Source organism: Amphiprion ocellaris, chromosome 9, assembly GCF_022539595.1.
Source record: "Amphiprion ocellaris isolate individual 3 ecotype Okinawa chromosome 9, ASM2253959v1, whole genome shotgun sequence".
NCBI classification, from domain to species: Eukaryota; Metazoa; Chordata; class Actinopteri; family Pomacentridae; genus Amphiprion; species Amphiprion ocellaris.
Window position 1 is genome coordinate 34,960,036 of NC_072774.1, and position 12,635 is coordinate 34,972,670.

The following is a 12,635-nucleotide window of genomic DNA, read 5'->3' on the forward strand; positions in this document are numbered from 1 at the left end:
TGTTCTCCCACCAACTGTAACCCTCTACCTCTAACCCTCTATCTCTACCTCTCTACCTCTTCTGTCCCTCTCAACCCGTCCGGCCAGCAGACAGATGGGTCCCCCCACATAAAGAGCCGGGTTCTGCTCGAGGTTTTTTCCCTGTTAAAAGGGTGTTTTCCTGCCACTGTCACCTTTTGGCTTGCTCTGGGGGTCAGGCATATGGGTTCTTTAAAGCGTCTCGAGAGAATTTGACTGTAATCGGCGCTATATAAATAAAATTGAATTGAATTGAATTGAATTTTGTTCATGACTGTACATGAACAGCACAACTATTTAACATAAAAATAATCAGCTTTATTACCTTCCAGTGTTGGGATATCACTGAATTGAAACTGCAGTAGTTATTCAATACTAAAGAGAGAGGGCTTAAGACGAGTGGAAGGCCTACAAATATAATGTTGACACATTTCAGATGAACAATTATACAACTACAGTGAGTACATTTCACTTTGCTTTTTCACGTCCTCCATGTCATCTAAGTGAAACATCTTCTCTTTTAACCTGCATTCATTTGAGTACATCTAACTAGGTGGTTTGTCCTCGAAAAACGTGTGACTTTCTCTGCCAACACTGGTCACCAGAACAAAAAACTCACTATCCCTAAAGCCTCCCTGAGTTAAGGAGGAGCATGAAATGACAGTGAATGTACTGCAAATAGAATTGGACATAAAAATGAAGAAGAGAGAGATGCAACAAGAACTCATTAATCTGTGACTTAAATATAGTTTTATTAATTCATGTTGGATGCTATGATTGTTTCTGTTACATACAGGCAAAATATACACTTTCTTTAAATAGCTACTCATTACATGTGACAATGTATCACATCCAAGCAGAAGAATGACATGTATAATGTGAACAATATTTTCTTACAGTGGCAAAATGCAAAAACATCTCTGCATGAAAGACATTCTCTGACGTCTGTTGTAAAAGGTGGCACACCTGAATTGCCAGCCTCTTCTATAGTAGGATCTGGGCATCTTTACTGTTTTAGATATGCTCTTTTACAGCATCATTTTGGTTTGAACCAAAGAATTTTCTGAAAGTGCCAAAAATTACTATTCCAAACACTGAACATGTGCTCTAGCATCTTTGCTAAGCTGTTGTTAGGTGCAAGTATGATGCAAGGAAAATTCTGATCATACTCACTGTTGCCTAACTATATCTCATTATCAATTCCTGTTTAGAAATGACAGTGGAATATAGAGTTAAGGAAAATATGCAAACATGAGTTTTACTTTTCAGCTTTACACCTTGGACATTTATTAAAAACTAGTTCTTTTGGTTCCTGTGTTTCTCAGCATCTGTAGTAGAAGGATATTATAGGAGAATATGGACTCCTTGTATGGACCCTATGACTCTTGAGAAATGTCCATATTCATGGATTGGGCCTCGTAGTTATCTTGGAATACGCATCAAGAATGTTTATGTAATGTCTTCGTTATATGACAAAGGCCCTACATAATCTGTGGATCACTTTACATTGATTCAGAGACACCACATAAATGGTCAGTTTCTCAGTGAAATGTGGCAACAATTTTTCAGCGTAATTTAATCAAAATAGGTCACCTCTGTTGACAAGAACTTGTCTCTTGACTCTTGGTACTCACTAATTACGCAGTAAGTAAGCCATTCATATGTCTTTTTTGACCAACAACAACAAAATGTAACCCTCCTGCCCCCCAAGCAGTTTAATTCAAGGCTCAGTTTAGTCCTGGAGTAGCTATAATTTTCCTTCAAGAATTCAGCTCAGTACATTCAGGGCTATTTTAAGGAAGGATTATTTCACATAATGGCTGAGAAAGCAAATCTGCATTAACCCAGTTTAAGAGCCTGTCTTGGTTTAGGACTGTCTCTATATGGAAAGCTTACCCGTTAATTTACTTGATGAATGTAACTGACATTTTGCAATGAAAAACAAAACATTGATTGGAAATGGTCTTCTCAAGGCTGACCAGTGGTTAGAGGTACATACCACTTAGACACATGCCCCGAGCTGAGGATTTCCACTGTGAATCCAAGTTGAGGACAGTTTGCTGTGTGTCATTCCTCACTGTCTCTCCAGCATTTCTTCTTCCTTTTCCCACCATCCTTTTCGAAACAAAACCAAAAAAAGCAAGGCAATAAATTGTTAAAATACATTTTTTTTCTTTCTTTTTGCATTGCCCAACTAAAGTTCTCAGGTTAACAGAATTTTCTCACTTTCTCATGAATCACAGATTGGGATCAAGATTCACAATCCATTAAACAAGAGACAAGTTTAATTTGTTGGCCCAATTACCACCTTTAATTTTCTTGTTCTAATTTCTAAGACGTAACAACTTTTAATGGTCATTTTTGCCAAACAATATATGCTGTTGTATGTACAGTGTATTTCTTCTAAAAATCCATGACTAACATGGATTTTCAGGCCACATAATCCATGTTAATTAAAACAAATGTTTAGTGCTGCTGCTATTTCTGGTATTCTTCTTTTGCAACACAAATATGATTGATCAGTGGAGAAATGCTTATTGAATAACACAGTAGAAGATGAAAATTAAGATGTTTATGCTTCAGTTGAAGTCCCAATCAATTTCCCCAACAAGGTTGACTTCAAACATATCCTATACACAACAATGAACAGCTGATAAAGAAAGAAATGAATCAATAGTGAGCACAGAATCAGCATTATCTATGATGAATGTCACATGCAATATTGATATGTGTCTTTGTTCTGTGGTGTTTATAAGAATGTTTGTACAGCTGGATCATAGTCAACTGATTTTGCAGCAATGGAGGCTGAAAGACTGTTCAGATGAATTGTGAAGGACAAAGGACAAAAAGGATCGAGAGACAAGAGGAAAGAGGAAATAGAAAAACACTGAAAAAACATATTGTGTTTGGTATTGTAAATAGTAGAAGAGGGCAAGGGAAAACATTTTAGAGGAATGGATTTCATTAGAAATGAACCGATGACAGAAGTATAGCCCCACCACTTAATTATTTCTTACCCTGATTCTAATTATAACCACCACTGCCAAAAGATACAGGAATCGTTGATTCCTTAATTACTGTGGAGAGATACATATATTTGAAACCTCCTTTGAGGAAATTGATTGCGCTCACGGAATTCGGACTGCACCAGTTGCACTTGGACAAATTCTTCAAATAATAATGACTCTTCCTGAAATCCTGAAAATCTAATTGTTTTCTTTGTGGTTTTTCCCACAGGTCTGATTCGATTGCAAGAACTTATAAAGGCACCATCCCGGTACAACATCCGTTTAAAGATCCGGCAGCTGCCTGCAGAAACCAAGGATGCCAAACCCCTGTTAAAGGAGATGAAAAGGGGCAAGGAGTTTCACATCATCTTTGACTGTGGCCACGAAATGGCTGCTGGGATCCTGAAGCAGGTGTGTATACAGTGGGTATGGAAAGTATTCAGATCCCCTTAAATTTTTCAATCTTTGTTATATTGCAGCCATTTGCTAAAATGATTTCAGTTCATTTTTTCGTCATTAGTGCACACACAGCATCCCATATTGACAGAAAAACACAGAATTGTTGACATTTTTGCAGAATTATTTACAAAGAAAAACTGAAGTATCACATGGCCATAAGTATTCAGACCCTGACATTCATATACACTATATTGCCAAAAGTATTCGCTCACCTGCCTTCACTCGCATATGAACGTAAGTGACATCCCATTCCTAATCCATAGGGTTCAATATGACGTCGGTCCACCCTTTGCAGCTATAACAGCTTCAACTCTTCTGGGAAGGATGTCCACAAGGTTTAGGAGTGTGTTTATGGGAATTTTTGACCATTCTTCCAGAAGCACATTTGTGAGGTCACACACTGATGTTGGACCAGAAGGCCTGGCTCTCAGTCTCTGCTCTAATTCATCCCAAAGGTGTTCTATGGGGTTGAGGTCAGGACTCTGTGCAGGCCAGTCAAGTTCATCCACACCAGACTCTGTCATCCATGTCTTTATGGACCTTGCTTTGTGCACTGGTGCACAGTCATGTTGGAAGAGGAAGGACCAGCTCCAAACTGTTCCCACAAAGTTGGGAGCATGGAATTGTCCAAAATGTCTTGGTATGCTGAAGCATTCAGAGTTCCTTTCACTGGAACTAAGGGGCCAAGCCCAGCTCCTGAAAAACAAGCCCACACCATAATCCCCCCTCCACCAAACTTTACACTTGGCACAATGCAGTCCGACAAGTATGGTTCTCCTGGCAACCGCCAAACCCAGACTCGTCAATCAGATTGCCAGATAGAGAAGCGTGATTTGTCACTCCAGAGAAGGCGTCTCCACTGCTCTAGAGTCCAATGGTGGCTGCTTTACACCACTGCATCCCACGCTTTGCATTGCACTTGGTGATGTATGGCTTGGATGCAGCTGCTCGGCCATGGAAACCCATTCCATGAAGCTCTCTGCTGAAGCACTGTTCTGGAGCTAATCTGAAGGCCACATGAAGTTTGAAGGTCTGTAGCGATTGACTGCAGAAAGTTGGCCACCTCTTGGCACTATGCGCCTCAGCATCTGCTGACCCCACTCCATCAGTTTACGTGGCCTACCACTTGGTGGATGAGTTGCTGTCATTCCCACACACTTCCACTTTCTTATAATACAGCTGACAGTTGACTGTGGAATATTTAGGAGCGAGGAAATGTCACGACTGGATTTGTTGCACAGGTGGCATCCTATCACAGTTCCATGCTGGAATTCACTGAGCTCCTGAGAGTGAGCCATTCTTTCACAAATGTTTGTAAAAGCAGTCTGCATGCCTAGGTGCTTGATTTTATATACCTGTGGCCATGGAAGTGATTGGAACACCTGATTCTGATTATTTGGATGGGTGAGCGAATACTTTTGGCAATATAGTGTATTTAACTCAGGTGCTGGCCATTTCTTCTGATCATCCTTGAGATGGTTCTACACCTTCATTGGAGTCCAGCTGTGCTTAATTATATTGACTGGACTTGATTAAGAGGCACACACCTAATAGGTTACTAAGAGCACAGTGGCTTCCAAAATCCTTAAATAGACATTGTTTGAGAAAACCAGAACTCTTCCTGGAGCTGGTCATTCAGCCAAACTGAGCAATCAGGGAGAAGAGCCTTGGTGAGAGAAGTAAAGAAGAACCCAAAGATCACTATGGCTGAGCTCCACAGATGCAGTGGGGAGATGAGAGAAAGTTCTAGAAAGTCAACCATCTCTGCAGCCCTCCACCAGTTGGGGCTTTATGGCAGAGTGGCCCAATGGAAGCCTCTCCTCAGTGCAAGACACATGAAAGCCCACATTGCTGGTTTGCCAAAAACCACATGAAGGACTCCTATAATGTGAGAAATAAGATTCTCTGTTCTGATGAGACCAAGATAGAACTTTTGGCCTTAATTTTAAGCGGCATGTGTGGAGAAAACCAGGCACTGCTCATCACCTGCACAATACCTGTTACGGCGGGTGCAGAGGCCCAAGAGCAGGGAAATGAGACAGCAGACGAGTGACTTAAATGAAACAAGATTTATTTGCACAAAGGGCAAAACCAAAAACTACAAATGGAACTCTAAACCGGAAACAGAAGTCACTTATAATACGCAGTCAGCGTAACAAAACAATACTTCTCAGAGGAGGGTGTAAAGACTATATACAGAACAGTAAACCCACGTTTAATTCCTCTGAGCAGGTAAACTACAAAACAAAAACTACTACTTTCCACACAAAGTACCCAAACTCTATCCCTGAATCCCACTGCACTAGCAGGAACACCAATTAAACAAAACAACAATGCTCTATTGTCTGATGCTGCTTGGAACAAGAACTTAACTGAACAGTCTCTCTCTCTGGTATGGGGTTAGAACCCAGGATTCCTGTCCAAGGTGTTCAGCAGCCAGCATTTGGTATTTTAGGCATGTAGGTAAGTTGACTGCGACGGGGGTTCCAGCTCCCAGTGGAATGGCATTCCTGAATGGTGTGGCAGCAGCCAGAGTCCTCCTTAGCTTAGCGAGACTTCTTGGAGAAATCCCCAGTCCTTGTAGAGTCTGGAAGCCTCTGCCAGGTGGCTTTCCAACCAGAAGAGATGGTAACAGAAGCAGGCAGGAGTCAATACTGCACAGAGAAAACAGGGTTAGATGCAGAGCTGGGAAATGCAGTGGCTCAGACAGATCTGATAGCAACACTAACTGTGAGTTAGGAGACAGTCCAGCACCAACTGAGAAGATGAGTCGCTCTTTATAGTGAGCCCAGCAGCCTGATGAGCAACTCCCACCTGCACCCAATCAGCTGATTGGTAATCAGCCACACCTGCTGCCCACCACAGCCACACACCTAGAGAGAGAGAAAAAAAACAGGCCGGAGGAGGAGAGAGCACTGCCACTTAATCACAGCCTCTGGCTGTGACAGTGACAATACCAACCCAATAGTGAAGCATGGTGGTGCATCATCATGCTTTGAGGGTGTTTTTCAGCTGCAGGGACAGGACGACTGGTTGCAATAGAAGTAAAGATGAATGCAGCCAAGTATAGAAATATCCTGGACAAAAACCTTTTCCAGAGTGCTCAGGATCTCAGAGTGGGCCAAAGGTTCAAGACAATGACCAAAGCAAAAAACAAAGGAGTGGCTTTTAGACAGTTCTTGAATGGCCCAGCCAGAGCCCTGTCTGAAACCCGATTGAGCATCTCTGGAGAGACCTGAAAATGGCTGTCCACCAACATTTACCATCCAACCTTGGCAGAGTATCCCCCAAATCCAGGTGTGAAAAACTTGTTGCATCATTCGCAACAAGACTCATGGCTGTATTAGTTCAAAAGGGTGCTTCTACTCAATACTGAACAAAGGGTCTGAACACTTTTGGCCATGTGATATTTCAGTTTTTCTATTTTAATAAATCTGCAAAAATGTCAACAATTCTGTGTTTGTCTGTCAATATGGGGTGCTATGTGTACATCAATGAGGAAAAATGAACTTAAATGATTTTAGCGATTGGCTGCAATATAATAAAGATTGAAAAGTTTGAGGGGGTCTGAATACTTTCTGTACCCACTGTACATATTTGTAGATGTTGCTGGATACACTTGTGTACTTGCTGAGGTAGATCATCAAATCCTCAAAGTGAGAAAGCAGTAAGAGACAGTTGCAAAAGTGTGAATGAAAGATAGCTTCTTAATGTTGTTCCCTGCCAAAGCACACTTCACTGTGGTGCTTTAAACTGTTGCTCACATTCACTGTTACCAGTTTCAAGTTACACCTTCTACCCAATAGAATATCCCATATTATCTCTGTAAGTTTTCCCTTGTTAGTTGCTCAAAACACAAACAGGTTTGTTGATGGGTGTCTTGTCAAATTTGCAGTTACCCAAACTAGTATAAAAACTATAATTGATGACTGGAATAACTGCAGTTGCTAATAGTATTTTGCCATTAAAAACAGTAAACATAGTTGACAATTTTAGACTTCAGATCAGTTATGTCTAAATTACAACTCAGTCATCACATTTTTCTAAGGAAACAATGTGTTTACTAGTGACAATGACCTGGAATCCTTCTTCTCCACCATGAAATACCAGTGACACATAATAATAATAATAATAATAATAATAATAATAATAATAATAATAATAATAATAATAATAATAATAATAATAATAATAATGGGCCACACTTGACAGTAACAGCTGCAGTTAAACATTTGCAATAGCTTGTGTCTGTCTTTTCCATGGGCATGGCCCACTCTTCTCTGCAGAATAGTTCTTTTTCCTTTTTTTTTTTTTTTGCCATATTAGATGGTTTTGAGCAGGAATTGCCCTTGTTAGGTCTTGCCACAGCATCTGAATTGGATTCAAGGCCAGACTGTGACTTGGCCACTTGAAAACTTTAATTATTTTGGGGTCATTCAGAGGGGGACTTGTATGTACTTTGGGTCATGCAGCATGACACATTGATGCTTCACATCATGAACTGAGGGACAGATATCATAGACTGTATAATAAAGGCGGATGTAGCTACCATGATGTCATCTGTTGATTTCTGCACTGAGAAAACAATGCCAGGATTTTGCTACTTCTTGGTTGCTATCTTGGATTTTTGGAGCCAGAGACGAAAAAAAGATTCTCAGAGGGCGGAGCCGGAGAGCAGTGATTGGTCAGAATGACTGAGAGCCAAGGACTCTCTGTCCCACCCACATTTACCGGCTGCTGCTGTTTACCGATGCTGCTGCGAACAACGTTAGCTTTCAAAAGTGAAGATAAACTGTACAGGTATGTGTTAAAGTCGTCTTTGTAACTTGCTGTACTCTTCTCCATATCTGGACAATATTACATATAAAGCAGTGACCTAATCTATTGTTGCTGAAGTTTCTTTAAGTTAGCATCACACTGTAATCTCTGATGTAAGTATGTTCTAACATCATGTTTTAAAGTTGTTCTGTAAATCTCAGGTTACGTTTCCTGACTTAATCTTAACACTGAGGCTAAATCAGGTTTGCCAGTGTCATAAATCAGTTAACTGTATGCTGTAGCTAAGTGTCCTGCAGGTCACAGCTGATCAGTCATAACAGATCGATAACTGCTGTCTCAATGTGCAGTTCCTTAATGATCAATAGATATGAATTAATCTACGTTACGTTCCTCCACAGAACTCTGTTACTGATGAAAGTTAATCTGTCAGTACAATTTATGAAGAACAGTTCAGTTCTGAGTTAATATCTCTGTTTTTTTGGTTCAGACAGTTTCTGTTCATTTCACTGAGAAAAACATCTGTTGAAAAGTTTCTTTCAGAAACAATAACTTTACTGAGGTCTACCCACCATCACACTGGACCACAGAGTGGTACTTTCTGCTGCTATTTAATGTAAAACAGAACAGCAGTTTTTTTTTCTCTACAACACTGTAAAGTCAGATAACTGTGTGGAGCTCATGTTAATGCTAATGATACATTAGAATAAAAAGATAATGAATTTTATTGTCCATCGACAGTAAAATATTATTTGGCCTCAACCAGGAAAATAGACATTTCCAAAAGATTTTTTTTTAAATAGGACAAAAAACATAATCTATTGTGTTCCATTCATATCCTGATGTATTCACTCTCATATTTAATGTTCCAGCAACAAAAGAACCTTGTAGATCTTTTCCTCACTGTTAGTGTCTTTTCCTTCCAGCCTTGGTCTGGATCATTGGGAACATCTGCTCTGATGGACTGAGAGCTCCAGAGAACATGAACATCATGCTGTGGTTGTCTGAGTGAAGAATCTTTTCTCCTTCATCACTGTGAGGAAGAGCAGCACTGATGTCCTCCTCATCCATCCAGTAACAACAATAATGCTGTAGATTCAGCTCCTCTCTTCATAGTACAACTTGTCTTGTGACTGTTCAGTATTTACACTTCAGTCAGCAACACATTATTTATTTCATCCATTTATTTCATGTGTTTACACATCTTTAATTGTTAATTGTTAAACAATGTAGTTTTTAAATGTGCAATAAAGGAAATAATGAAGCTCCTGCCCTGAATGTGATGATGTTTTAATGCTGCATATCTACTATAAATAACACATACTTTTTATATTGTATTTCTGCTACAACAGCAGAGATGAAGTTAAGATGATAAATGGAACCCATGAATACTAAGAATAGAGAATAATAAACTGCTGAAACAGTTGGTCTGTCCTTCTGGAAGTGAAAGTTAAACAGGAAGTGGTTCACCGAGGATGTTGTCCATTCAGTCTCCTTCTTCACAATCAGATGAGGTTTTCCTTCTGTTGGCTTCACTCAGAAGATCCTCACAGTGAACATGAGACACCTGAGATGAAGACAGATGTCACAGTATCAGCATCAACAGTAGAGGTTCATTTTTATAGTAACCCTGGACAGATTTCCTATGTCATATAGTTTTACAAACACTAAAAGACAGAAAGGCCTGTCGTTACTCTAGCTTTAGGGGAGAGGATTTTATTGTTCAGCTTATCTGTGCTGTAATTTAATTGTAATAACTGTAGTGTTCATCATTACTTTGGTCATATTCTGGGAGGCTATTTTTCTAATCCACACTGCAGTAAGAAGCACTATAACATGTGAATCAGTCATTAAACATCTAGCTGTACAGCAGCACATTGACTATTTGAGAGTAGATTTACTGTTTTCTCCAGTTTAACTTCAGAGACTCAGCAGATATTCAGGACTGACAACACAGAACCTTAGCGTTACTGTTTTAATCACATTTTGGTTTTCTTAACATTACATTAATGTGATTCAGCGTCTCCACTGACTTTTTTCTTTTAACTAAATGTAAGACATTACAGTAACACAACACACTTCAGCTGTTTAAATGAAACACAACACAGACATTCTTAGCTTAATGCTACATTAACTTTAATCAGGCTACGACTGAGCAGCTAGCTCGGTTAGCATCACTAATTCACATTAAAGCTTATATTCACTGGATGCTAACTCTCTTCTCTGGTCAACACACACAGAAATGATCTCCACCAACATCTGGAGTGCATGACACACATTATATCTGACACTAAAGATGCATATGAAGTGCAGTAAAACCGGCACCAATAAGAAAATAAACATTTACTTAACCAACCTATCAGAGTCCTTTCAGTGTCTGCTGGTAGAATCACCCAAAGGTAGAAAACTGGTTAAAACAAGCCAACAGAAAGGAAAACTGTCTGGGGAAAATGTTCTGCTGCTCCAATGATACATAAGTTAACAGTTATTATATCAGAATTTATCCAAACAAGGAGAACAGAGTTTATGGTGAATGAGTGTCGAGGCTACCTCATCCAGATGACCTGTCAATCATTCCAGACCAGACTGTCAATCATGCCCCCTGACTTTGAAAAATTTTAACGCTGTATTAAAAATTCTATATTGATTTATTTTAAGATTGGCCACCTGATCTCTTGTTTTGACCATGAAAACAAACAAAAAAAAAAAATCCTGAGCCATAGAAAAGCAGTCTATCAAATTTTAGTTTTTCCCGTGTAGAATTGGGGTCTATGGAGCCAGAGCTTTTTGGAGCCATCCCCTGATGGATGGTGTGAAATTGCAAGTTTTTAACACTTTTGAGTAGGCTTCATTTATTGAGCCAGTTGCTGCATCCATCTTTATTATACAGTCTATGACAGATATTCTCCAGGAGGGTTTTCTGATAAAGAGCAGAATTCATGGCTCCATCAGTTATGACAAGTGGTCTAGGTCCTGTATAAGCAAAGCAGTCCCAAACCATAACACTACCATCCCATGGTTCACTGTCACTGCATGAAAAATCAGGCCCTGTGAATTGCCAAAAACCTACCAAGTTCCTGGCAGTTATCGGCAGTTCATAAGCTGTGAACTCCAGGTTTGCCGGAAACGGATCCTGTTTGTGGGGTTGGGGGATGGGTGTGTGTGGGGTAAGGGTGGTCATGAGACTTCACTGCTCAGGCATGGAAGAGGTGTGAAAAACTAATTAGCATCTGGCCTGCCTGTCTAGCGTTACTCAAGACACCCACTGGATGAAACAAGACACAAGACATGGGAACAAAAAAACTGTCATGATTGTTTGATAGACCTGTTGCTATTGGTCTCACACACACACACACACACACACACACACACACACACACACACACACACACACACACACACACACACACACACACACACACACGACTCTGATTTGCATTTGACTAGTATTATAATACACAGAGCAGAGAGCCAGATGTTCTCTTTTGTATCAAGAGTAGTTTTCCACTCCGTTGTGACACCTGAGTCAGGGTGCAGTGTGTGATGATCCGTGTTGTCATCTTTAAAGATAAGTGTCTGTACGTATATTTGGGTTACAGCTGTTTTACAGTAGTATATGGTTGTCTGTCTACAGGCAGCCTCATTGGATTGCTGTTTTCCTTGCTCTATTTTTCCTTCATCTCTTCCCACTAAGAACAGTGGTGATTCTAGACTAGCATTTTTTTTTGTTTTTTTTAAGGGGGTGGGAGTGGACTTTTGCTGAGTGCAGACATTTTAAGTTGTCTAAAAGCAGGAAGAAAATAATCTGTTCCAGGCCAGTTGTAAAGCCCTCTTCTTGTCTTCCTTCATCTCTTCTTCCTACAGTGGCTGTGATTCTCTATACCAGCATACTGTTCAATGAGACACGTGTTGAGCAGGTATTCTAAATTGACAAACACTGAGTGAGAAAACTTTACTTCAGCCCAGCCAAGTTTATCTTTCTGCCTTGAGTCAAGTACAAAACCAAGGTGGTTAGACACTTCAGTGATCCTGTTTCATAAAAAAACTGTTTCATAATGTTTGCACGTAGCAAAGATGCTGTTGGTCATTTTTGAGACTGAAGTGGGTAAGAGGCCCTCTTTTATGAAATGCCCAAGGGTGGAATTGGGAGAATGGTGGAAGCTACAAAATGAAAATGAGGATTTTCAAGTCAACACAGGTCATCCTGCCCTTCCCTATAGGCCTAGAGCAGTCTGACTTCATATGAGCCCCCTTCTTCTTCTAAGTAACTCGATCAGTAGAGTACAGGACAGCTGGCAAACAACTGAAGAGCAAGTAGGCTAAAGCCTCATTACAATTAGTCCAAGCAGTCTATGACCAAAAGCAGTTCAAGGT

The 12,635-nt window shown here is 40.1% G+C and overlaps 1 protein-coding gene across 2 annotated transcripts in view; it reads left to right on the top strand.

Annotated features, from left to right (window-relative positions):
* Nucleotides 1-12,635, top strand: part of grik2 (glutamate receptor, ionotropic, kainate 2) — a 384,084-nt gene that overhangs the window by 143,477 nt on the left and 227,972 nt on the right. For both annotated transcript variants that reach the window (XM_055013796.1, XM_055013797.1), the window contains exon 5: nucleotides 3,256-3,437. In XM_055013796.1, coding sequence (XP_054869771.1) covers nucleotides 3,256-3,437 — 182 coding nt within the window. The remainder of the gene's footprint in view (nucleotides 1-3,255; nucleotides 3,438-12,635) is intronic.